At 43.3% G+C, this 27,594-nt stretch overlaps 1 protein-coding gene across 1 annotated transcript in view; it reads right to left on the bottom strand.

The window, feature by feature from the left end:
* Positions 1-25,374, bottom strand: part of LOC138265062 (5-hydroxytryptamine receptor 3A-like) — a 39,567-nt gene extending 14,193 nt beyond the window's left edge. The window contains exons 1-6 of the mRNA XM_069212611.1: positions 25,332-25,374; positions 22,755-22,918; positions 21,166-21,210; positions 12,869-12,978; positions 9,424-9,635; positions 3,970-4,130 (exon numbers count right to left, since the gene is read on the bottom strand). Coding sequence (XP_069068712.1) covers positions 3,970-4,130; positions 9,424-9,635; positions 12,869-12,978; positions 21,166-21,210; positions 22,755-22,918; positions 25,332-25,374 — 735 coding nt within the window. The remainder of the gene's footprint in view (positions 1-3,969; positions 4,131-9,423; positions 9,636-12,868; positions 12,979-21,165; positions 21,211-22,754; positions 22,919-25,331) is intronic.
* Positions 25,375-27,594: the final 2,220 nt, after the last annotated feature.

Genomic DNA, 27,594 nt, shown 5'->3' with positions numbered 1-27,594 from the left:
TTCCACCCAGATGGTATTCACGGTTTTCAGGTGGAAATATTCACGCAATAGTAGGACTTACAAGACTCCAGCCTTTTACATGAAGGGGTGAAGTCTGTTATGACAGAAATTAAAACTTTAAAGTTACTGCTGGTAACGTTATGAACAGATTTCAGTCATATGCCTATGAGCATAGATCTACACAGCAGAGACTACCGCAATGAAGAATTCAGAATAGGCAACTGTAGGCAAATAGCAATCACCTAAATCACACACAACAAGTGAATATTAAGCCTGCAAGCACATACATACAGCCCAGGCTCTATGCTCTGCCCTGTTCCCCTTAGACTGCATTATTTTGCAAACTGTCAGACACCCAAAGACCTGCTATGGCCTCCGGGATGTGGTCCAACCCAAACAAAAGACAGAGGAACTTCACTGAGCTCTGAGGAGGACACAACCATTGTAGTTACCTTTGTTGCAGTCCATTAAAGGGCACTACATTGTCTGCCTTCATATGTCCTTAGTGGAGCAAAGAAGACTGCAATGTGATCGGAGCTTAAAGACTCTGTGAATGCATTGATGGTGGACATATGCACTGCAAGACCCTCAAAAAATCTGCAATATGAGAGGGGATGGGCGAAGAAACGTTTTCCAGGATACAGGTGGCAAAGGCTCTTGCTGGAGGCAGACCCAAATCCCATATCCATTATCCTTTCCACCATGCACACTGACCTACTATATTCCAGGAAATCACACCATCGGGCCAGGTAAGAACCTAATCCCCTTTATGTTTCTACTACATTACAACATTTGTGTCACACTAGCCTCCCTCTGCACACATTACTCACTTTCCTCTGCCTACTCTTTAGAGTGTAAACCGATTATACTAATCTTCAGACACTCTGGCATTCTTTTATACAGTCCCTATATCAAGGGTGTTGGTAGCAAGAGACGGAGAACTCTCTTCTGTGGCAGGGGGTCTTCCAGGGCCCATGTCTAATTGCCTCCTTACCACCCACATAGGTGCACCACAAAACATAACTACTACATTCTAGAAAACGGTATGCCTTTGTCATACGCCACAATGCAATTGATGACTTCTTTATGTATGTTGAGGCAAATTGTACTCAACACATACATATATTCTAATTCAATAGGCCTCAAATCTGCCCAGCAATACAAATTCAGTTTTTACTTTGATGCTCCTGTGTTGTCTGCCCATTCGTCACTTGCGCTCACTTCCTCTTCTACTCCAGTAAGTAGGTGGGCATGTGGACAGGCCACGAACAACAGACAGATGCAGAGTATTCAGCCTTATCAGCCTTTATAACTTTATTTCTCTCTGTAAATGTGTCAGGATACTTAACATATTATTCCATAATGTATTATAGACCTTACATTCAGCATTTGCCCAATACATTTTTTGGATGAACTTGTATGTCTAACGTCTCTGTCTTCAAACCAAAACACATCTTATCGGTTCTCCCTGAGTAAATGTGGTCAGAGCAACCTGTATTTTCCCTGTAATACATAGTTGCAATCGGTGCATTTAAATACTTTGGTGGTGGTATACCTCTTAAAGATACATACATTTGAGATGGCAATCCATTAAAAGCAATAGGTTCTACTTGGTCAACTGGAAAAGCCTCCTGCTCTCCATGATGGGCAACTTTGTTTTCTATGTATTGTTCTTTATCGGCATTTCAAATACCACCAGATGCAGAAGTGATAAATCAAATTGACAGTGTAATGACAGCCTTGCGGAGTATGACAATCATCGCCAATGGACTCCAGTCCAGCCCTGCTTCCACGTGCATTTTCCCAGTCCGACACATCCATAGCCAGACACCTATCATAGCAATAACATGAAAAAACAGTGGAATCATTGCAAACCCCCTAATCCTAGGTAGAACTCCCACCTCGCTCACCCCTCTATTCCTGGGGATTCCAGTCCCACACGTTGCACAGCTCATTGGGGATGGGAATCAGAAGGCTTCAATAAATCGGTAAGCATCGCAGCCCAGGCGTGCAGATCATCCATCAGCCGGTTGTCCCTAAGAGATTTACACATTTGGCATTTCTCCGCATTTACCCATTCAGACATATTCTTTCTTTGGTCAGTGTGCTGGGGCAGTAGGGGACAACCAGTGAATGGCTATTCTGCGTTTAGCTAGCGTGAGCCACAGAAGTAGAAGTTTTTGATGTAACATATTTTTCTTTTTGACAGGAATCTATTCCAATAGACACCGCCCTATAGCCCCGGGGTAGTCCCAACCCTTGGCTTCATTTAGGGATCCAAGAACCTAGTCCCAGTACCTGCACAGACATGGGCATTTCCAAATCATATGTATGAAATCTGCATCTAAATAATTGCATCAGGGGCATACAGAGAACCTGTATGGAAAATAGAATGTAAGTTGGTTGGGTTCAGGTACATCTGATGGATAACATTAAATTGTGTCAGTTTGAATCTGGCATTAGAGGACGCGGTCCTGACCCCCTCATGTACGGCCACTCAGTCCTTAGCCTGGATGAGCAGCTTTGTGTTGTCCTAAGGGGTAATGCTTTGCTTTCTACAATACAACTTCACTAGCTTGAGAGTGATCCCATTTACAAGCATGTTCTGTACACACTAAGGACATTGCTTGTAGATGTAATATGGAAAGCGGGCAGGAAGAGGGTCTGTTTGCTCAAACTCATGCTTCTGCTGGCCGCGGGTGTATATTAGAGTAAACTTTGAATGCTAGTTCCTGGCATCACAGATTCATTTACAGCTATTATGTCTGGGCCAAGTACTTGATAGGACCCTAGTGCCACAAACCATTTCAGCTACCGTATGGGACAAGAATACCGACAAATGACTGTTTCCCACAAGAGCAGTGATGGCTTGCTCTTTGGCACCACAGTGCCTCACACACTGCCAGCTATACACTGTTCACCCCATGTCTATCACTGTGTCTAATGGAGCTTTGGCTGACAGGTCAACGGGCGTCTGCAACATTATGAGCAGATGTGGAAATTGGGAAAGTTGGGAATCTATTTAGTTATGTCCTGCTCTCATCTGACTAGATGAGGGAAAACTATGACCTCGTTATTAGACAATTCCTAATGAATTTCCATTTTACTATTGTAGTGTGATACATGTGGCATTATGAAGGCCCAGAGCACCTCACCTACCAGGAGATGCAATTAATTCTTACCTTTATTAGAGACAGGGAAGCCTTAACTCAGTTGTACATGGATCTCCAGAGTATGGATCCCATAGCATTAGAAGAGGTAAAGCTGCAATAGAATATCGACTCAGGACATGACCCTAAAAGCAAAGATTGGAACAGCACTAGGGACCATCTGGCTTGATCATTCCACAGTGTCTGCTTCAAAGTCTTTCAAATGAATGACCTTCACCAACCCTACCTGACACCTGATCGAATAAGCAGAATGTATCCCAGATACGGTGACATCCCTTTGCTATTTACATGTAAGGGGTAATATGAAATGTAACCTCATCTGTAAGATGATTTCCAGCGTATGTAATTGCAGCTGTTTCATCTTTTGGTGAATATATACTGAGAAAAAAAAGCTTTAAGTGAAATTATAGTTAGGTGCTAAAATGAGACAAGAACTAACGTTAATAACATAAGAACCACCAAATTATGTCAGTTATAGTTTAGGCCGGGGTTCTGCAAAGTCGGTCCTGGAGAGCCGGGTCCATGACAGATTTTTAGCATATCCACACTTAGAAAAAATTAGATTTCTAAAACATCTCTTTTCTAAATGTGGATACGCTAAAAATCTGTCATGGACCCGGCTCTCCAGGACCGACTTTGCAGAACCCTGGTTTAGTCAATTAACTATAACTTTCTCCCCATCATGACTTCACAGAACAGAATACCAACACAGCCATCATTTAACAATGCCGAACATTGTCAATTCAAAAACTGTATAAAGCCATCTATACATTTTAGATTAACTTTAAGATTTACTTACCCAAAAGGTGACAATGTCCCATTCATCAATGCCAAACTTCAGGATGTCGGGGTACCCTTCAATTCTCACAAGCTCCCACTCTCCACTGGTCTCCAGGAATTCCTTTGAGTTCTCCGAGATCTGTTCTATGGTCAAAGCCAGTCCCAATCGGACATCCCTCACTGTAAGCAACCCAAAGAGTGGGAGTAAATCTGTTTTCTATAAGAAGATGAACTTTCTCATTTAGCCAGAAGTATAAGTACTCTCTCAAAAGTATAAGTGCTCTCTTTTTAATTTGTTCATTGTCTTTGTCGTGCAATAACTGTATCATATGTCCCAAATGAGCAGTCAGGTTTTCTTCATGAGATGTTGTGAGGATTGTCTTCTGACTGGCCTGGAATAGTTGCACTGACTACTAAGTTCTTTGTCCAGAAGGAAAGTAGTTTAGTTCACACACCGCTCTGAGTCTGGTTTTGAGGTATGCACCTAGGAGATGGCGCTTTAAAGTATCTCCAGTCTATTAGATTGCTAGAGGTAAAAATAGTTGCTGTATTCATTTAGTAAAAGTACTAGATTCAAGAAGCAATGGTGGGAACTTTCAGTGTAACGTTTTTAGTGTTAGGGTCAGTCAAATGCCTGCCAGTTCACAAACGTGAGGGACCACAGGGACAGAAAGTGTTTCTTCTCTTTTGCATTTTTTAATAATTGTGTTTACTAATACATACGGAGACAGCTGGCATTCTTGCATCTTAAAAATTAGCAGAGCTTTCCATGTCCCCAACATGCTGGTAATTTTTTCCCAGTACCTCGCAGATACCGACTGTTAACTGTTAAGATAACTCTGGTGATTAATGTTCCTGCTGGAGAAAGATCAGGGTTTAGTCTAGAAGCAGTTTTGACTCATTTAAGGTAACTCATAGGGTTAATATGTCTGCTGCAAAGAACGCATACTGTGCAGATCACAGAGCAGTATTTTATGTGCATAGCTCAGTGGGATGCTGCTTTTGTCACAGAGATCATTTTGTTACTGTGCAGTTCATAAATTACAAACATAATCTAGCACAGTGAGCTGTAGCTGTCATCAGAGAGCTGCATGCAAACTGCAAGGTACAGGGTAGAAAGTTATGTTTTTTTCCAGACTTTGATTATTCTAATTTTGCCAAAAAGGGTTTGTTTTGGTAGAAAATAATTGTTATTAGTAAAGTCAACCCTAACCACTGTGTTATGTTCTTTATCCCGAGTTGATGATTCCCCAGACCAGGCACTCTTAAAAAACATGCCTACCAGTATGGATGATGTGTGAATCTAAAACCTTGTAGCCTCCTTTGTAGCATTTTCTATACACTGATTTACACACGTATGACTTGTTGTCTCTGTAGGTGTGTTTGGTGTAAAGTGCTCCAACACCATACGCTGGTAAGAGAGCTGATACAAAACAAATGAAATACATGCGAGAGAGGGTCTATGGAGAGATGGAGAGATTAGAGGTACTGATAGAAAGTGATGGAATTATTGAAGAATCCCAATAAAGATTGCCTTATCTTGGTGCATTGTAAGGCCATCATTTAATATGCTTTAAAAACATTGTTAGAAAAGGGTTTTTTTGGTTGGCGCTCAGGTTACCCCCTGTCCAAGCAAAAGCCCTCACTCTAGTCAGGGTAAGTCACACACAATCCAAGATTATCCTGTGCCCACCCTCTGGTAGCTTGGCACGAGCAGTCAGGCTTAACTTAGAAGGCAATGTGTAAAGCATTTGTGCAATAAATCATACAACACCATAGCATAACACCACAAAAATACACCACACAGTATTTAGAAAAATATATAATATTTATCTGGGTATCTTCAGGTCAAAATGATCAAAGTTGCAATACGAATTTGTAAAGATATCACTGAAAAGTGATAGAAAGTGTCTTAAGTCTTTAGAATATAAACAAAGTCTCTTTCAAGCACAAAGTACCTGGTTTCTGGTGGAAAATCTCCTCAGAGGGCCACAGGAGAAGAGGTGCGTGGAAAACTGGTGTGTGCGTCGATTTCTCCTCAGCACACACGGACTTGCGTCGTTATTTTCCACGCGGGGAAGTCGGCGTCGTTTTTCCGGCGCGTGGACAGTCTCTTTCTGTGGATCGCGGGGATTACCAGATGTCCCGGGTCTGTGCGTGGATTTTCCTGCTTGTTCTCCAGCTGCGCGTCGGTCTGCGGGGCTGCGCGTCGAAATTACGATCTCACGGCAGGCGTCGCGTCGATTTCTCCTCTGGATGTCGATCTGCGGGGCTGCGCGTTGAAATTACGATCTCACGGCAGGCGTCTCGTCGATTTCTCCTCCGGATGTCGATCTGCGGGGCTGCGCGTTGAAATTACGATCTCACGGCAGGCGTCGCGTCGATTTCTCCTCTAGAGGTCGGGCGGCGTTGTCCTTGCGAGGCCGTGCGTCGGATTTTCGATCGTCCCAAGAGCGTCGCGTCGATCAGCGTCGGTGTGCAGCATTTTTCTCGCCGCCGAACAAGCTGTGCGTCGAAATTTTCGGCGCACGGAGCGTCCAAGTAAAAGAGAGAAGTCTTTTTGGCCCTGAGACTTCAAGGAACAGGAGGCAAGCTCTATCCAAGCCCTTGGAGAGCACTTTCACAGCCAGACAAGAGTTCAGCCAGGCAGCAGGGCAACAGCAAGGCAGCAGTCCTTTGTAGAAAGCAGACAGGTGAGTCCTTTGAGCAGCCAGGCAGTTCTTCTTGGCAGGATGTAGTTTCTGGTTCAGGTTTCTTCTCCAGCAAGTGTCTGATGAGGTAGGGCAGAGGCCGTGTTTTATACTAAGTTGTGCCTTTGAAGTGGGGGTGACTTCAAAGAGTCTCTAAGAAATGCACCAAGCCCCCTTTCAGTTCAATCCTGTCTGCCAGAGTCCCAGTAGGGGGTGTGGCAGTCCTTTGTGTGAGGGCAGGCCCTCCACCCTCCCAGCCCAGGAAGACCCATTCAAAATGCAGATGTATGCAAGTGAGGCTGAGTACCCTGTGTTTGGGGTGTGTCTGAGTGAATGCACAAGGAGCTGTCAACTAAACCTAGCCAGACGTGGATTGAAGGGCACAACAAGATTTTAGTGCAAAGAAATGCTCACTTTCTAAAAGTGGCATTTCTAGAATAGTAATATTAAATCCGACTTCACCAGTCAGCAGGATTTTGTATTACCATTCTGGCCATACTAAATATGACCTTCCTGCTCCTTTCAGATCAGCAGCTGCCACTTCAACAGTGTATGAGGGCAGCCCCAATGTTAGCCTATGAAAGGAGTAGGCCTCACAGTAGTGTAAAAACGAATTTAGGAGTTTTACACTACCAGGACATATAACTACACAGGTACATGTCCTGCCTTTTACCTACACAGCACCCTGCTCTAGGGGTTACCTAGGGCACACATTAGGGATGACTTATATGTAGTAAAAGGGGAGTTCTAGGCTTGGCAAGTACTTTTAAATGCCAAGTCGAAGTGGCAGTGAAACTGCACACACAGGCCTTGCAATGGCAGGCCTGAGACAGGGTTAAGGGGCTACTGAGGTGGGTAGCACAACCAGTGCTGCAGGCCCACTAGTAGCATTTAATCTACCTGCCCTAGGCACATGTAGTGCGCTCTGCCAGGGACTTACAAGTAAATTAAATAGTCAATCATGGATAAACCAATCAGTAGTACAATTTACACAGAGAGCATATGCACTTTAGCACTGGTTAGCAGTGGTAAAGTGCCCAGAGGTCAAAAGTCAACAACAACAGGTCAGAAAAAATAGGAGGAAGGAGGCAAAAAGTTTGGGGATGTCCCTGTCAAAAAGCCAGGTCCAACAAACATATATAATTGAATATATACTGAAAAATGTGTTGTAGAATGCACCATTTTAGCCATTTTTCCCCAAATTGTCTCGGGTAGGGAGGACTCCCCAAACCGCATTGTAGTGGTCAGGCTTGCTACGTACCCTGTGAGGGCGGGTCTGCTAACATTGGCCAGGGCTGCTTCGGGTTCCCAGTCCGGTCCTGGTGAGAGCTCTTTTTTAAGTGGTTACTAAACCATTTCGATCTAGCTGTCTTAAGTAATCAGATCAGGCATTACACCTAAGTATAAACTCATGTATGTATTGGTTTATATATAGCGTGAACCTCGCTGGCCAGCAACACAACGCTATACATTTATGAGGGCGTGAAAAGATGATTGTGTGAATCAATCGGGGATTTACACATCTGAATTGCACAAGGATATTTCATTTTACAGTTGAAGAGCATTTCATAGCTGTGAGTTCACACCCTTTGATTTCATATGTGAACTCTAAATGTTACATCTTATGCAGGCTTCGGGCCTTATTTAGAGTTTGATAGTTAGAATACATCATCAAAACGTGATGCATATCCCCTCTGTATTACAAGTGCCTTAAAATATAAAGTTCTTGTAATACGGTGGACGGGGCATCTTTAAATAAGGCCCTTTATCTAAGTGTCAAAGTTCATCCATAGAGGTCCTCTAAAGTTTTAGCTGGATCATTCATGGACGGTTTTGTGTCTCGACCTCGTCTTTTGTATTTCGGTACCCGTGCATGTATTTGATTAGGGCAAACCTAGCCACAAGGCAATGAAGCTCTGTACTGGGTCCAAGGCAAAGATACAGTGTTCGCAGGGGATGCTGGTTGTCCTATGGATCAGGGGATGCTGTTCCAGACCCGGGGTTCACAGAAATAGCAGGAGATTTATGAAATATAATGTTGTCAACTCCTTTGTAAATTTTGCCATTGAACAGTGGTGTGGCTAGGAGTCACTAATTTTGGGTGAAGTAAGAAGGTGATTAGCTAACATATTTATGGGGCTCATTTAGAGTTTGTCGCAGAGAATAATTCACCAGTCACCATAAGCTGGCAGTTTGGCTGTCCTTCCAAACTCACAGTTCCCACCCTTCATTTACAGATGAGCAACCACAAGGTTTCAGTATCATCTGGCTCCACCGGTGAAACCCTTGACTTGGAGGCCCTACATCACTAGGCCGACAGGTCATATTACCGGTTGCACTGCCTTATTTAGGATAGGCCAAATATCACTGGATTGCCTGCTTGGCATGGTGGGCCTGGGCAGGCAAATTAATTAATGACCCCACCACACAGAAAGAAAACTCCCGGCATGTAAGGCCTATTGATTCTTAGTTACACTGTTCTTGAAAAAAAAAACGAATAACTTTGCTAAGCATGCAAAACAAGCATGTCACCCATAATGCAAATCTGCGGCTGCTGCTCTGAAAGCTCCAGAGATCTCCAGAAGCCTGACAGGGATCTCTAGGTATAGCAGGAGTCCTCCACCATTGTATTGGAGGCCATAGCCTCCACTGACCTGACAGGTCAGCAGGCCACCTGCGAGAATCTAAATGACTGCTATCCTGTGATCTAACTGGATATGTTTTACAATCTTATAAGACCCTCTGCCCCTTGCATGACATGCAGGGGGGTATACATGTCTTACCTGTGTGCATGTAGGAGCCAAAGGTGAGAGAGCAGTTCTGCACATCAAACGGGAAGTTGAAGATGCCCAGGTTGCAGGAGCTCACCACGCGCAGCATGCGGTCGTAACGGATGATACCTGTGTGGTTCACATAAACGTAGGGCGTCCGCTGAGACTTGTCCTCATCGATGCTGAGGGGAGAAAAAGGGGGAGGACAGATCTCACGCTCCAGCCTGTGGCCAGGAATAGCAAAGATCACAAGTAATGGGGAAGGAGAGAAGACACAACAGTCAGGCCGAGGTCCAGCCTATGACAGTGGAAACCCCAGGCCTCTGTGTCTGCCAATTTCCGTTGATTCAATGGCATCTCCCATTACCACCTCGTCCATCTTCCTCATCACAGTCCTTACTCTATGAAGTGCGTGTCACCCTATAGATAGGAAAATTCTTTGCTACACAAAAAGAGAAGGTGTTCTTCTAAAATCTGAAAATACCTTTTCTGTTCCCAATATTCTACTCCTCATGACCACCATAAGGACCATACCCCTTCCTCTTCTACTGAAATCACAAGCCAAATAATGCCTGGTAGGGGGACATCCCTGGAGAGAACTCTGAATGGACTGTAAGCCAGTGAAGAGGAAGACTTGGATTCGGAGTAATGAAGATACTCAGGCCGGATGCACATATTAGATGAATCAACACCCTTTTTAACAGGAAGGGTACGGCTATGAATAAATTGGTAGCAGATTTTTCAGATTCATATAAACACTTATTTGCAGTAATATCTAACTGATATAGGAACTTCTGGAAAAGGCATGGGAGATAAGCCAGATATGGTAAATTGTCTTGATAGCGACATTGATCTTTTTATTTCTCAATAATGTACCTTCTCTATCGATCTCTATATTTGTTATTGTAACTATTTATGAAATTATTAACTTTTGAGGCCATTGGTGAAAATCATTGTGACAAGGTTGTATACATGAAAAAAAATGTATATGTACACTCGGGGAAGAAATCTCTTACCCCTATCTGGTCTAGCCTGAATAGAGTTTAAAAGTGCTCAGCCCTCACTAATGTAATTGATTGTTGTATCTGAACAAGTATTTTTAACTAATTGTTTGCTAAGGCAGTAATCTATAGGGAGTAACTGAAGAAAAGAGAGATCTGTTGGATTTACTGTACCTGGTCTAGCTTTATGCTATCATAAAATAAGTGGGTGCTTATGTAACACCAAAACCTGAAGGCACTTTAACACCAGGTGTTACTGGTACTTAATCTAAGGTGCACACTTTGGAATTTGGAAAGGCTGAGTATATGTTCTTGGATTAAACCGAGTGATCATAAGTTGTGCACACTTTTTTAAAATGCTTTTACAACAGCAACCAAGTTATCACTCTAGATTTACCTATTTTGATCATAGATCCTCTGGGTGAGAGTGTGCACGAGGCTATGGCTGCAGCTGAGACCATGTGGGCAGACCAATGTGGGCTTGCAGTTTCATTAATGTAGGAGTTTCAAAGTAGATTGAGGTGCCCAGATGTGTTGGTGTTATAGACCAACACGTTTGGATATCTAAACAAAGGTTTCTGCAACACATAAGATGCTCAATTAGGTAAGTATCCGTTGTTGACATCTAGTGTGGCCTGTTGCTGATCAGGACAACTCAGCCTTTTATTTGCCTGTGATTGAGAAATGTATTAGCACTGAACTGGAATGTATGAATGCCCATTCGCTACAACTCAACAAAACTGTGGTAGATGACAATATATAAAAACTAGTTTTTTTAATTCTACTTGAAACAGGATAGGTTAAGAACCACATGTTTGTTTTTTCTACCCCCCCTGAATCGAACCAAGTTAAATGAGAAAGTGAAAATGTGAATGTTTGTCCTAATTATTACCTGTCCTTGTGATGGACACAGAAGGAGGAAAACTGCTATGCTGGCTGTTCACTAGTGTAAATATGTTCCTTTAGCCCTGTCACTGATTTTTGGAAATAATTCACTTTTCCTTTCATCACATTTCAAAGCATTTCACAGCATTTTCAGTTTCTCCTGTGACTGTGGAGTAAACTACTTCTAGACATAAGATTCAACATTAACGTGATTTCCTTTTGGAAAGATCCAGAGCTTCAGCTCTTCAAAATCTGCCTTATAGACTAGTAACTATTTTCTGTTTATTCAGGGCTCTAGCTTCAGTCAATGCAATTTAACTTTTGCCTCTTCCTTGCAGTTTTTTGTCTTACATCCCTATAATATTACTTTGAGAGTTTCTGTGCATTTCATGTTTTTGTGCATTAACAATACTATTACATAGATTTACTTTCAAAGTACATGTGCACACTAACATGGTGCCATTTCATTTAAAACACATTTTCTTTGTCTCGTAAAGTGTATTTTTCAAGCTCATCCTAACTAGCCCTCAATTAAGGCCTAGACGCCATCTTGTTTAAAAAGGATGTCTCCTCCTACAACTTCAATGTTCATCACCTCTGCAGCCCACAGTCAAGCAGATTCATGATTGTTTATTTCCTATGACGTTGTTTTTGCTGTTCTTGAAGAAAACATCCCATTACAGTCACAGAAATGTTTTTCCAGAGCCATCCTGCTAGCTCGTCGTACTTTATTCATTCACAATAATTTGCTTTTGTTCGTGTTACTAGTTTCTTCTGCCGTCTCTGGATGACCTCAGCACAGAGTGGGCAGAATAAAAATTCATGTAATGGGACACTGCTTAGATAGTAAGGCAATATAACTTATTTTAAATTATACTCTAATTTGCTATTGATGTAATTCTTTTGCTCAATCAAAACGAATTTGCAGAACTGATTTCCTATGCAAGGAAACTGTACATAAACCCTTGATTCTGTGGGTGAACCAGAAAAATTTCCGATGCTTCTAGGGATGCTGCCTGATTTCTTAACGATTTTGCTGCTCATTAGAGACTTAGGGCCATATGTACGAACACATTTTCCCATTGACACAGAATGGGAAAAACCCTTTGCTACATCTGGCCCTTAGAATTTTTCTGATTTGCACATTATTCTGTAACACCTTATATACTGAAAGCCCTCATAGCAATGATCTCATGTATTTGCATTTATGATCTCTGTACTCCACTCTTTACATTTTTTATATTAAATCCTTAAAACTTCTGTTACTGATATAGAACTCAATTATTGAGTCTGTCCTCATTTTTATATGTTGAGGAGTGTCTTAAATCGTGGACAAACTGCCTTTCAAATCTGAGGATTAATGCTGTTGCCGATTCAGCAACCCGTGGGCAACGTTTTAGTGTAATATGTTTGGGTGCACAACTTTAGGGGTCCCCTTGCCCACATTAGTTCACACCAATGCTCGTGTGGCTGGTTCAGTGCTATACAACCCCTATTATAAATATAATACTTAAAAATAAAATTATTATTGAATAATAGCACTGAAAGGATTATTGAGGCATTTTACTTACAACTCATAGACAATGATATCAGGTGTCCAGAGGTCCTCCACGGGCAGGGAGATCTTCTGCACCCCTCCACACTCTGCAGGATCCCAGGTAAGGAACTCATGATGCCAGTACTGGAAGACATAGGGGGAGGGTGTAGAGCAAAGAAGAGAGTGGAGAGAGAGGGGGAGAGTGAAGGTGAGAAGAAACAAAGGAATGGAGGACGCGAAAGAGGGCAAGCAAAGAGAGTGTCAGTCTCCAACACTGTGGGAGCTCTCATTCCAGTGAGATGCCTGACACTTATGAGTCAGCATTCAGCCACTCCCATACACCACCAATAGTTTCACACATGCCAGAAGGGACAGATGCACTGTGGGAGCCTCCACAAGGGTAGGAACTAGCAGCCTGCATGCCCTGGGAGTGCCCCTGAGAGACAAGAGGAGAAACAAGACAAAAGAGAGGAAGGTAGGAAGCAAAGGGAGGGATGGAAAAAGGGGAATAAGGAAGACTATGAAAAGAGCAAAAGAGGGAATGAAAGTTGAAAAGCAGAAGAAAGGAAGAAACAGACTAAAGAGCAAAAATCAAAGAATGAAAAAGGGAGGGGGTGAATGAAAAGTATACAAGTAGGTCAGAAACAAGCAGAAATTAAATGTAGGAGGAAGCAAGAAAAAAGGAGGGAAGGAATGGAGGAAAGGAATGACGGATGAAGGCAGTGAAGGAAGGTAGAAGAGGAGGAATGAAAAGAAGGAAAGGAGGAAAGAAATGAGTGTTGCGGGAGAGATGGGGTGGAAATGTCCCCTGTGAATTCTTGATGGACATGTGCCTCTGCCCTGAAAGCCTAACTGCATGTGAAACTGATACCCTGACTTTTTGACACTGACATCATGCTTCTCTAGTCTGTGTGCAGAGTCCAAGGCATATCCTTCAGTGCTTAATATGAGCCAGTGGTTGCCGGTGGGGGGCAATGGCACTTATTTTTGGGGGCCAGCACTTATTTTTCTGCATCAGGCAATTACTGTGAGCAAAAGACACATATAGGTAAGATGGAGGAAAGCAGGATGAGAAAGCATCGGAAAAGGAGAAAGCAGCTGCAAGAGTGAGCTGAAGGGGCAGGGAGTGGCTGTAAATGGACTAAGGAATTAGACTGTCTCAGTATTCCGTGCTTGCACATTTAAATGTGGTAACCACATGTTTCAGAGGAGAGCTTTGGGCACCGGCACGTTTTTATTTACAAATTAACCACTGCTCTCCCTGGTAAATAAGGCCCAGAACCGGATCTGTGACCCAAAAGGATGTACCCGTGTTCCCTCTTTGAAGGCACAGGACTACAATCTGTTCCCTGGTTAAGCTCCACAAAGCATGATGGCATTAAACAGATTGACAGTGAACCTTTAGTATGAATGGATGTGTTTCTCTGTGTCACAACAGAGTGTGGTCTACTGACCCCTTTCGTGTAAAATCCTGCTTTAATGCAAAACTAGACCTTGCACTGACATTCTGTGTGTGTGTGTCAAGCTTGTCTAAATCAGTGCCTTTGTAGTGCACGCATGGCAAAAGGACTTTGTGTATGATAAACATCTGTAATTAGCCCCTTGTTTAGCATGACTCAAAATGGAGGATGAAAAGAACTTTCTTTGACAATGTATTGCTTACATTTCTGCGATTGGGGGCTGGAGACCCAGACAATGATCATAGGAAAGATGGAGACAGGGCTACCCACAGAAATTCAACTTGGTCCTTGCTAGCATAGCCTGATGATTAGTTCTTCAGGGGCACTGCCATTTGGTAGATGGTAGGGGTGAACGGTGAGGGATGGGACTGTAGTTTCCATTGTTGAGGGTGAGTAACTTTCTAGGTGGGGCTTGCACTTTTGTTTGTCCCTGATTTTGGCTTTAAACAGACTGATGAGAGCCAGATGTAGAGACCTTATTTTTTATTGTGCTTATATTATGGATACTCCTCCTTGGAGCCAGAATCATCACTACCTGAAGTGAGAGTCATTACCTTCTCCAAAGATGGTGTCTGAGAAGCAGCCAGAAAACTACATTTGAATGTTAACCAACAATATTGGTTCTGAAACAGTGTTGAAAATGACTAGAGAGGTGGGATCCAAACCCCACACTTTTCTTCATTTCCAATATTTTCTTGATCAAGGAAAGGTGTCCTCTGCAGAGTACTTATAGGGTGACCAGGGTAGGTATCTGCGTGACAGACAGTCTCCCAGAGGTGACGGGTCAACACCCAAAGTCTACACGTTCTGCCGGAGGCGAGGTGCCTGCCTAGAGCATAAAGTTCTGCCAGTTTGCTGACAGAAGGAAGGAGAGTGCCTGAAGCACACCCAGTGGAAGTGGACTACACCACAGAACAAATCTAGGAGTAAACCCAGTTGTGAAGGAGCCACCCAGTCTCCCCAGGTGGTTCTTGCTGTGAACTGTGCCAAGACTATTAAAAGTGCCAAGCATCATAGTGTCAGTTTGAATCCTGCTGTGTACCCGAGAGACTTGTGCTGCTGCCAACAACAAAGTTGGAGATCTCTCAGCGCTGATAATGTGGGAGCTATGACAATAAGGGCCTATTTTTGCTAATTGGCCAAGTTCATTGTCAAGGCCCTAGCAGTTACAAGTGCTGCTGTTGTATGAGCCAGAACACTGAACATGCCTTCCCGCACCATCAGAACTGCACCTACGATGAGCTGGCAAAAGTGGGGGCTAACTGTGAATGGAACAAGGGACTCAAATTGCAGAAAGCTTTTGCTGAATGAACTTAAGATTTTAGCCATGTGAGCTCAAATTGTTAAATGCTATTTGAACTGGTTTGCACATCTACACAGTGGGGTAATTCTGAGTGAACTGCGCCAGTGCCTAATCAATGCCTGTACGCATACTGGACACCAGCGGCTGTAGACATTAGGAAACTCCGATTGAAGGAAAAGGCCACCAAAAGGGGTAAAGCGCAGAGATGATCGCAGACTGAGCTGTGTAGTATCTACCTTTGCTGTGAGATTGAAGCACTTTCTTTTAACTAAAAGACAAGCACTGGGCTGTGCAATACAGTATTGTGTCTGTCGGTTGATGAGTTCTGATCTCTTGACCCAACACCACCTCCCCGAGAAGCTTTTGACTGCGCGCACTTGCTACCCTGAGAGTCAAGTCCAGAAAGAGTGTACATGGCCTAGCCTGACGTAATCAGATGGACCCCAAAATAACAGTGGCTTATGTCCTAGTCACCAATGTTGGAGTCCAGAAGCCTCTGTCTGCCCTGTGGCCCCCTGAATGGGATCTGATAGGAAGAAAGGGAGGATGGAAGTAAAAGGGCAAAGGTAAATGAGTGAAGAGAGAAGGGGAAAGGACGAAAGGGTTGACGGGAGGGACAGATGAGACAGTGTGATGGAAAAAAAGAAAGAAAAAAGGAAAGAAAGAGAGAAAGGAAGAAAAAGAGAAAGGAAGAAAAAGAGAAAGAAAGAAAAAGAGAAAGAATGAAAGAAAGAAAGAAAGAAAGAAAGAAAGAAAGAAAAAAGAAAGAAAGAAAGAAAGAAAGGAAGGAAGGAAGTACATGAGAAACAAAAGAAGGATGGAAGGGAGTCATCACAAAGCATTGGTAATGGTAATATAATGAAGAGTGGAGGGGGAAGGAAAGAAGCAAGAAAGAAAAGAGAAAATGGATAGAAGGATGGATGGAAGGACGAAACCAACGAAGGAGTGAATCAGCAAGAGGTCAAGAAACAAGAAAGAAACAAAATAAAAAGAAAGAAAGAAAGAAAGAAAGAAAGAAAGAAAGAGAAGGAAGTAAGGAGAGAAGAACAGGTAACGTAGGGAGGTGTGGGAGGAGAAGGAAATGAGGGGAGGTCAGAAGGAAGGGAGGTGTGAAAGGCAGTGAAGGAAGGAAGAAGGGAACAAAGGATGGAAGAAGCAATGTATGGATGTGAGAAAAGAAGAAAGGAGTAAAGGAAGGAGAGAAGGAGTGAATGAGGGCAAGAGATAGGAAGAAATGAAAGATGGACTGTGTGAGATAAGCTGGGATGGTCAGAAGGAAGTTAGGAAGAACGAAAGAAAGAAAAATGAAAGGAAGGAAGAACAAAAGCAGGGAAGAAAGGAAGGAAGGAATTAAATGAAAAAATGGAGGAGGGAAGGAAGAAGAAACAGGAGCAAAGGTTGAAGGGAGGACAAGTGGTAAAAAGTAGCGACAGAGTAAAATTCAGATTCGCTGGTTTATGCGGCAATGGCCCAAGAATCAAAGAGACATGGCCCATGTGAGAAGGAGGAACTGGTCTTGGAGGCATTGACAGTTTATGCAGAACATGCTGAAGCAGAAACTGAAAGAAAAAGGAGCTGGGAAAGGGAGAAGTACTTATGATGACACAAGAACCAGGAGGCACAGGCTTGGTAACCCTGAGCTAGGGATATATTGATACTTGGTCTATAACATAACTAAACACAGAGAGGCACTGGGCAAAGAAGACAGACACTGGGACAAGGAGACAACGTCGACTAACATAATGTACCACAATGGTTTGAAACAAAAAAGTTGTAGAATACCAAAAAAGTAAGTAAAAATAGAAAATCAAAAATGAGACCACAACAAGTTGAATAGTCAAAAAAGTCGAGGAAAGCATGGTCTAGAGATGGTGGACAGGAAGGTCTGGGGTTTAGGGTTAGGATTATGCTAGTATGCTCAGGGGTTAGGGCTACAGTAAAGGTTGAAGTGAGGGGTGCGGTTAGTTTTAGGTTTGGGGAACGAGTTTGATGGCGTGATCAGCTGGCTTACAATCAGGAAAAAGCTAGGAATACGTAGTGACCCATCTTCAGGGACATGTAACTCCAAATTCCCTTATAAAAATCTATGTTTTAACTCCTAGGCGGTGTAAGAGGGTCTGTATCATGGAGAAAGTTTTATAAATAAGAGACAAGGCTATATTAATTATCACCACTCCCAGAGAAGGAAGGTGGGAAATAGGACAGGGAGGAGGAAGAGTAAGGCTCAGTGTAATGAAGCCGACAGTAAATAATCTGAGCATTACCACTTCATCCCTTTTTCTCATCCCCATCCTAACCAACAAGAATAAAATAAGCAATTTTAAAGGGCATTGATATACCACAGAAATCCAACTGAGGAGCAACACGGAAGAACACTTAATCATAGTTCACCTTGTTCATTGCACGCTTATCCACAACATAAGAAACAAACTCTGGAACCCCCGACTTATCATGGTTGCATATACTTCTTGATTTGAGATACGCACTGCTTTTGGGACAATCCCGCTGTGCGTTTACTATATATACATCATCTACGGGACTTCGTAGCACATTGGATAACATGAGAGACATACATTCCTTGCCCTGAGAAAGTCAATTTGACGAAACATGTGTCGGCTGTTGTTGCATGGGACTAGCTGCTCCTTGTTTATTTCCTCAATCAGGGAAGAATAAAAGATTCCTGAACGGTGATGTTAATTATTTAAGACTCATCATTTCTGAATGGACTACAAGAATAAATGGGGTGTGTCGCGACATTTTGAACTTAATCATAGATCAGTGAAAATATATAGTACTTACTCATTCAATAAACTCAGAACAGCTGAGTCAAATTACCCTGGCTTACACCCGAAGTCCATAAGCAAAAGCCCAAAAAGCAAAGGTACCTTGTGGAATGTCCTAAAAGAGGAGCTTGAAAAGCAACTCTAGCCAGATCACATGACATGGGAATAGCTGGGTATATCCAGCTACTAAAAGGCATTTTACCCTGGCAACAGGGTCCAAAGTTGACAAAAAGAGAATCCTTGGTACAGAACACTGATGTATGCTGGAAATATACTCTAACAGCCATCCCAACATTCAAAGAATGTAGAGCACGCTCACCGACCAATGAAGGAGGGACACAGATATGGAAAAACCACCTCTGAAGAAGGTGAAAGTAAAAAAACTAAGGAGAGAGAACCAACTCCAAATTCTCCCCAGAAATCAAAGAAACGACTAAGAAGATGTAAGAGCCGTAATTTCAATCAAACTCCTAGATGTAACGGCTGCCAGGAGCACACTCTTAAGTGAACAAATTTAATTTAAGAGGAATCTTATCCAAAGATTTAAAAGGGGAAGTTTGAAAGACATTAAAGAGTAAAGGAAGATCCACAGCTTCATGGGTAAGAGGTCGAATTTTGCAAAGCAGTCTTCTAGTGCATAGGGCATAGTGCATAGCGGAAAATTAAATATTTGTTGCAAAAATTCGATGCACAATTAGTGACCACTTTTTACTACCAGCCTTTTTTCAACATCTCGTCCTGGGACATACACAAAAGAAAGACATATGGGGGACAACTATAGAAAAAAAGATGTCTGCTGTACTACTGTAGAAAAAAGCTGTATGACATAACCGTATGGAGAAGAAAGACACATGACATATAGGTACAGAAAAGAAACCCGTAAAACAAAACAGTACAGAAAATAAAGAAATATGATGTACCAGAAAAGAGAGATATATGACAAACTAGCAGTATACAAATGACAGACATATGATGAACTGGTATTAAACAGAAAGACATCGCGTATTGTTAAAGGATAGAAAAACATATGATATACTAAAGTAGGAAATGAAAAATGTATAATGTACTGGTGAATAAAAGAGAGATATATATGATGTATCATTATACAAAAAAGAATGACCTGTTGAATTAGTATAGAAACAAATGTCATGCCAGTATGTAAAAGAAAGATACTTAATGCACAGATACACAAAGAAATACATGACTTGCCATTATAGAAAAAGAGGACAAATGACATACAACTTGAGATAAGAAAGACATATGTCTTACTAGTATAGAAAACAAATATCAACATGGTTTACCAACACAAAGAAGAAAGGTGAAATACCAAAATAGAAAAGAGAGAGACGCATGACATTCTGGGTACAGAAAAGAAAGACATATGACAGTGATATAGGAAAGAAACACATTTGCCACAGCAGTATTCAAAAGAAAGTCAAAGCAGGCATGTGACATACCAGTAAGGAAAGAAAGATCTGCTGTACTAGTGTAGAAAAAAAACGGTAGTGTATAGCACAACGGTATACAAGCTTAAGACGTATATAACATAATATTATGGAAACAAATGCTTATATAATTTAACAGTACAGAAAAAACGATCTAACACTTAACAATTTTTAAAAAAAGAACATAATATGCACCATATAAAAGAATGACTTGCAGGACCTTCCTATATAGAAGAAAGACCGATGACATACCCATAGAGTAAAGAAATGTATATAACGAAGCGGTGTTAAAAAAAGACGTGATATACAGCTACAGAAAATAAACATCTATATGATGTAGCTGGATAGAAAAGAAAAACAGGCCACAGCAGTATAGAGCAGAAAGACATATGACATACTGGTTTAGAAAAGAAAGATGTGATATACTGGTATAGGAAAGAAAGATGTGATATACTGTTATGGAAAAGAAAGGTGTGATATACTGGTATAGAAAAGAAAGGTGTGATATACTGGTATAGAAAAGAAAGGTGTGATATACTGGTATAGGAAAGAAAGATGTGATATACTGGTATGGAAAAGAAAGATGTGATATACTGGTATGGACAAGAAAGGTGTGATATACTGGTATAGAAAAGAAAGATGTGATATACTGGTATAGAAAAGAAAGGTGTGATATACTGGTATAGAAAAGAAAGGTGTGATATACTGGTATAGAAAAGAAAGATGTGATATACCGGTATAGAAAAGAAAGGTGTGATATACTGGTATGGACAAGAAAGGTGTGATATACTGGTATAGAAAAGAAAGATGTGACATACCGGTATAGAAAAGAAAGATGTGATATATCGGTATAGAAAAGAAAGATGTGATATACTGGTATAGAAAAGAAAGACAACTGCCATACTGTATGGAGAATAAATATATGTGATATACTAATACAGAAAAGAAAGATATATAACATACCAGTATAGAAAAGAAAGACATATGATATACTAGTACAAAGAAGAAAGGCATATGACATACTAGTATAGGAAAGAAGACGTGACATACCAATAGGGAAGAAAGACATAAGAAGAATAGATATAGAAAAAAGACATATACCAGTACAAAGAAGAAAAGCATTTTACATATTAGTATAGAAAAGAAAGACATATGGCATACTATTACAGAGCAGAAAGATATATGATATATTGATATAGAAATAAAGACAAATAACGTATCGATATAGTGAAGAAAGGCATAGGATATACCAGTTTGGAAAAGAAAGTTATATGACATGTTGGTGTAGGGAAGAAAAATGTATGACATACTGGTATAGAGAAGAAAGACATATGACGTACCAGTCGCAACCACAGAAAGGTGGTGAGTATTTGAGTCTTTTCATTCTGCACAAGAGAAAGAGAAATAATACAAACTTATAAGGGCTGTTTTCAACTCTCACTTGAGATTTCCAAGCAGCTGCCATAAAAGCTATCTTATCTGCCAAGATTTAAATCTCTACAAAGAAAACATTTCTGGGACCTCAAATGTTTAGTGAGTTCCCATGGCCAAATATGTTGGTCTCTCATTGATCTAAATAATTTCAGTAGACGTGAGAAGAAAGAACACTTCTGTCTCAGTTTTTGTGGGGTTCTTGTTAACCCTTCTTTTCTAAGTGAACTCTTCTACTCATCTATGAACCATGCAAAAAGGCCCCCACTTTCAGATAAAGTACACTGCATTCTCCCCATACCTTTGTGAATCTCCACATCCCACACTCCCAAAATATTGGATGTATTTGACTCGGCACATCCTCGTAGACAGTAGTCAGCACACCTTACATCTCAACCTAGAGGTGCAGAGGATCACCCAACAATGTCTACAAATACCCAAAACCAAGGATCCCTTTGGCTGACTTGAGCTAGCTCAGATTTACCTCTCCGGCCTAGCTGTGAGAGGAGGTGCTCCCCAGTATCAATCAATGCTCCAAATACTTAGATGATAGAATCCTTAGAGAGAGAGAGAGAGAGAGAGAGAAATAGGGAAAAGGAGAGATAGAGAGAAAGCAAGCAAGGGAAAGAGTCAGAGAGAGAACGCGAGGGAAGAAAGAGAATCACTGTGCAAATAAAGTATTGTAGAAGAGAATGTTCCTTAAAGAAGGAAGCAGCGTATCAATGTCCCCAACTTCTGCACCTATCTATAAAGCACTAAGGGGCATATTTATTAATGTGACACAGCAGTGGCGCCAGCTTTGAAATCATATCTACGAGGCCACGCAAAGCCACTTTGTGTGGCTTTGAATGGCCTCATAGATCTGGAGTGAGGCAAAGCAGTGCAAATCGCGGGGTTGCCTTACTCTGCGCCAGGGAGGCGTGCCCACACCACACTCACGGATTTGGACGCATTTGCAGATTACCAAGGCGTAACAAGGGGAAATGTCTTTATTTCTCCTCTGTTTTTCCTCTTTCCATATGTCCTGCATTCTGTAGCACCTATACACAGAGGAAGAAGCATCTCAGGATTGTTTTTGTGCAGGAAGGTGCCTCTCCCTGCACAGTACAATCCTGTAAGCAACGCAGACATCTTTGCACAATGGTGCAAGGGGGCCTGCATTGGGGCTAGGATGCTGAAATGGCAATAGCTCAAGGGGAAGGAACAGGATTGCGCTGCATGCTCTAGATACGGCGCATTCCGGCCATTTGCATTGGACGCGCATGGCTGCTTACTGCACTGCCCTGTGCCAAAAGCCCATAAATATGGCCCAGAGTATACCGCAGTGCAGCACCTTTCCTCCCACATTACTATGAAAGGAATGATATCCGAGGAGAGACTGCGACATCACTCCCACCCCCCACCGCTCAGGTCATGTGGCCACCCTAGACAAGGGCAGGAAATGGATTCTACCACCCTGGACAACACTGCTCATCAATGTGATAACTTGTATCCGTACCACTCCCAGGATGGCGTATATGGTAAAGGAGATGTTGGCGCTGGTGGGCCGGTGGTAGTTGAGCGTTGGCCGGAGGGATCGCCTATTGAAGACGTCCTGCAAGGACTCGTAGGAGGGTCCACTCTGTGACCCAGAGCAGGTCAACATAGAGTCCACACCCGGAACTGTAGAAGAAAGACCAAAGAGAAGCAAATCAGTGCAGAGAATGACTGTGAATCACTTACACAGTCAATGGTTACCGTGGAAATTTGGCAGGACTTCTGGCCCTGTAGCGCAGAGCCACGTGCTAATATTTATTACTCGATGCAGCGGTGCAGGCCAGAATTCACTATTGTTACAGCTCTTGGGATATACAGTTCTTACAGCTATATACAGCTCTTAAAGTAACAATAAGGCTCATTAAATATTACATCTAAAACCAATACATTTATTTTTAGTCTTTTCTCAGCTAGATGCATTTTAACTAGCTAATGAAATCTCAGTGGGTCTTCTCCGTAAGGGCGGAGGATTGTCGCCCTCCCGCCAGCAGCGACAGCTGCAAAACTTTTCCACAAAATCAATAATAAACACTGTTTATGATCGTTTTTGGGAAAAGGGGCAGGGCCACGGGGGTGACAAGCAATAAGTGGGAGTGCTCAGCACTCCCCCCTCAGAGCGCATGTATGTTTGGCCGTCCGTCGCAGGCCGGCCAAACACACATGCACACAGTCCTCTCTCCAGCCCAGCAACACAGTTGCCGGTCTGGAGAGAGCCTGCAGAGGCTTCCAGTCTGTCTGGGAGCGCCCTGGCTGGACGCTCCCAGCCAATCCTAACGCTGCTTTGAGCAGCGTCAGCATTGGCGCAGGGCAGGCTGGGAGCCTGTGTCTGCAGGAATAGGAGAGGAGCAGCGCGGTTCTTGTGGCGGCGGCCCAGGTAAGTTTTTTTATTTTTTATTTTTATTGAATTCACCCCTCCCTCACTCCCACACTCTGCCCCTTCACCGCCACGCAAGCTGCGACTGTGAAGTCTCTATTTAACCAACAAGCACATAAGATATACATCATATCTTTAGACTACTCAGGAAGCACATACATGACTAGCAAATGCATAGTTAGACCTCTCTGAGCACACGGTTTGGATGAGAAGATCCATTCACTACATTGGTACCGCCAGTGGTGTGGTGTCCAAAGCCCTCCACTGAAACACGCGTCTGCTGCAATTACATGTGAGAGCACAGAATTCTGAGGCAGCGTAACCCGGAAGCCATCTCGGGCCTCTTTAATCTATTTACAGCCACTCCCTGCCCCTTCAGCTCACTCTTGCAGCTTTCTGCTTTCTCCCTTTGTAACGCTTTTTCCTCTTTCTTTCCTCCGTCTTCCCCATATGTCTTTTGCTAGCAGTCATTTCCTGATGTAGAAAAATAAATGCCTGCCGGCCCTCAAAAATAAGTACAGGTGCCCCCCACCGGCAACCACTGGCTCAAATTAAGCACTGGGTTCAGCCCTCCAGGTACACCCTGCAGAACCAGAACTCACTAAAGTCTGATACATTCAATTCTACTCCATTGGTCGAGGAAGGGATGCAAGCGTTATACTTCACGAATGGCCTTTGCCTCCGAACTGCTTTTAATCCTTACATTCACTGTTTCTCATCTCCACCTTTCCTCACCCTTCCACCGTGTGTGTCTCTCTCTCTCTACATATATATATATATATATATGAATCCTCACAACTATTGCTATTATTTTGTTCTTGTTAACAACCTTCTCACCTCAGTCCCTCTAGGTTTTCTCTTCTTTTAACATGATCCTGAAATGATTCTCCAAATTCTGTCCCACCTTGATTTCTGCAGAGATTGCTGTTGTCCTCAAGGATGTTTTATGTTCATCATACAATTCTTTTATTGTGGTTCTTTGTATGAGGTTGCCAAGCAACCCAAAGGTGTTTTAATACATAGAGTGCGTGCACCTATCCAGTTGTTCAGCCCTTTATAAAAATGTGAAATATATTAGCAGATAAAATCGGCCATGTGGTAGAAACACAGATCTGTCTTTACAGAAAATTTCAAAGCTGCTCAATTGCTTTGAAAGTCTATGTTATGCTCAACAGTGCACTTGCGAGCGGAAAATAAAATATCAGTTTTAAATCCATTTCTCAGACATCCCTGTATCATTAGAAAGAATTTTTCCATGGGGCCAATTCTCTGCAAAGGACAGCTCTCTGCCTTCATTACCCCTTCATCCATCTATCCATCTATCCATCCATGACCCAGCCTACAGGTCAGCCAATTAGAATCCACCAGCTCACCACTCACCCCATCGGTCCATCCATCTATCCCAAACTTCCCCAAAGGACACTTGTGCCACACCACTTCCGACCCCTATCTCTGCCACCAGCTAGCCATCACCCACTCCACCCACTCCTATCCACCCCTTTCACCATCCGCCCAGTTGTAGATCCATACTTACACCATCTACCCATCATCTCAGCCATCTTTCTGTTTCTACCTAGCTTTCACCCACTTTCACTCCATGTACCGTTTCCCACAAGCACCCATCAATCCCCCTGCCTCCCATCAACAATTATTTCTATCACATACCATCCAACTCTATCCCTCCACCTGCCCCATCTATATCCACCATCTCTGCCTCCACACACTTCCATCCGCACTCTCCATCCACACTCTCTGCCTCCACACACTTCCATCCACAATCTCTCCATCCACACTCTGTCCATCACCTCATTTCTATCCACACTATCTGCCTCCAAACACATCCAACCACACTCTCTGCCTCCACACTTGCATCCACACTCCTTGCATGAACACACTTCCAGCCACCCTCTCTCCATCCATACACTTCCATCCACACTCTCTTCCGCCACACTCTTTGTCCACAGTCTCTGCCTCCACACACTTCCATTCACACTCCCTCCATCTACACATTACAATCCACACTCTTTGCATCCATACTCTTCCATCCACACTATCTCCATCCACTCTCTCTGTCTCCACAAACTTCCATTCACACTCTCTCCATCCACATATTTCCACCCACCCTTTCTGCATCCACACTCTCTGCCTCCACGCATTTCCGTCGACCGTCTCTCCGTCCATACATTTCCATCCACACTCTCTCCATCCACAGACTTCCATCCACAGACTTCCATCCAGACTCTCCCCGAACTCACTCCCCACATCCTCACTCCCTTCCTCGACACTTACTCCATCCACCTTCTTTCTATCTACACATTTCCATGCACATTCCCTCCATCCACCCACTTCCACCCACACTGCCTTCAGTAAACATCTTTCCAGCCATCTCACTCCATTTTTTCCTCATTTCATCCACCCCACACCCTAAGTCTGAGATCCATCTCCTCAGCCTACCCAACCACATTTGGTTATCCACCCTTCTCTCCACCCACCTTCCCTCACTTCGCGCCCAGCTTCGCCCATACATCATGGATCTTCTAAGTCATTACTGTAAGTGTGACCTATAGAAGACTAGTCATTCACCCAGTCTGCAAGAGACTCACTCGTTGATGCTCCCTCCCCCCCATCTGTTCATTCGCCTCTTCCTGTAGCCTTCTCCTTTAATATCCACACTCTGGTGGTTAAACCTTTCTTTTATTCCAACTATCCTACCCTGTCCCCACCTTCCACCCACATGCACCCCGACTTTTCCTTTCCCCTGCTTCCTCTGACTCTTACCCCTCCATCGTCTTTTTCGCTACCACCCCAGATTCTGCCCCCCAAGCCCTACCACTCTGACTCCATCTCTGTGCCCCTCACCCATTCTTCTGCCCTTTCTGTACCCCTCCCTCCACGGTCCCCACCCATCACTCCATCAACTACCCCTCCGTGACTTCAACCCCCTCCCCTTCACATCCTTCATTCCCCTCTCTGCAGACCCCACAAGCCACCCCTCCAGGTACACATCCACCTACTCATCCATCCGCCACCTCCCCATGTCCTACATCCAGCCCCACAGTTCATTTCCTCTCCTCCCATCCCCCCACAAGGCCCCTCCATATAGCCACAACCATCGGCGTTCATCAGTTCTTTCATCCACCCATTAAATGCGGTCAGATTTGCCATTCCAGCCCCCTCCACTTTCCGCCAGGCCACAACTCTATCCCTGCACACCACCCAGACCACTAGCCACCCCTCCCGTTATTCCCCATTACATCCACCCAGGACTCCAGGCACTTGAATCCCCATTGCTCCATTCACTGTATGGCTGACTCTACAGGCTTTTTTCAGCAATCTGTCCCTAGATCCAGTGCTCTCACGTGCCTCAAATCTAGGGATCTAACTCCTCCGTCCAGCCTTCCGTCCGTCCATCCATCCATCCTTCCGTCCGTCCATCCATCCTTTCATCCATCCCTCCATCATTCCATCCGTCCATCATTCCATCCATCCGCCCATTCATCCATGCTCCCGTCCGTCCATCCATACATCCGTCCAACCGTCCGTCCTCCATCTGTCATCCATCTGTCTGTCTGTCCGCTCCATCTTTCCATCTGTCCATTCATCCTTCCGTCATCCGTCCTTCCGTCCATCCATCCATCCTTCTGTCCGTCCATCCATTCATCCTTCCGTCCGTCCATCATTCCCTCCGTCCCTCTGTCCGTCCATCCATCTGTCTGTCTGGCCATCCATCCATCATTCCATCCGTCCGTCCATCATTCCATCCATCCATCCTTTCGCCCGTCCATCCATGCTCCCGTCTGTCCGTCCGTCTATCCATCCGTCTGTCCATCCATCCTTCTGTCTGTCCTTCCATCCATCCCTCCATCATTCCATCCGTCCGTCCATCATTCCATCCATCCATCCTTCCACACATCCGTCCATCATTCCA

The sequence above is a fragment of the Pleurodeles waltl genome, chromosome 11, assembly GCF_031143425.1.
Source record: "Pleurodeles waltl isolate 20211129_DDA chromosome 11, aPleWal1.hap1.20221129, whole genome shotgun sequence".
Classification (NCBI taxonomy): Eukaryota; Metazoa; Chordata; class Amphibia; order Caudata; family Salamandridae; genus Pleurodeles; species Pleurodeles waltl.
The sequence above is the reverse complement of the archived record's forward strand: the minus strand, read 5'-3'. Positions and strand labels throughout refer to the sequence as shown.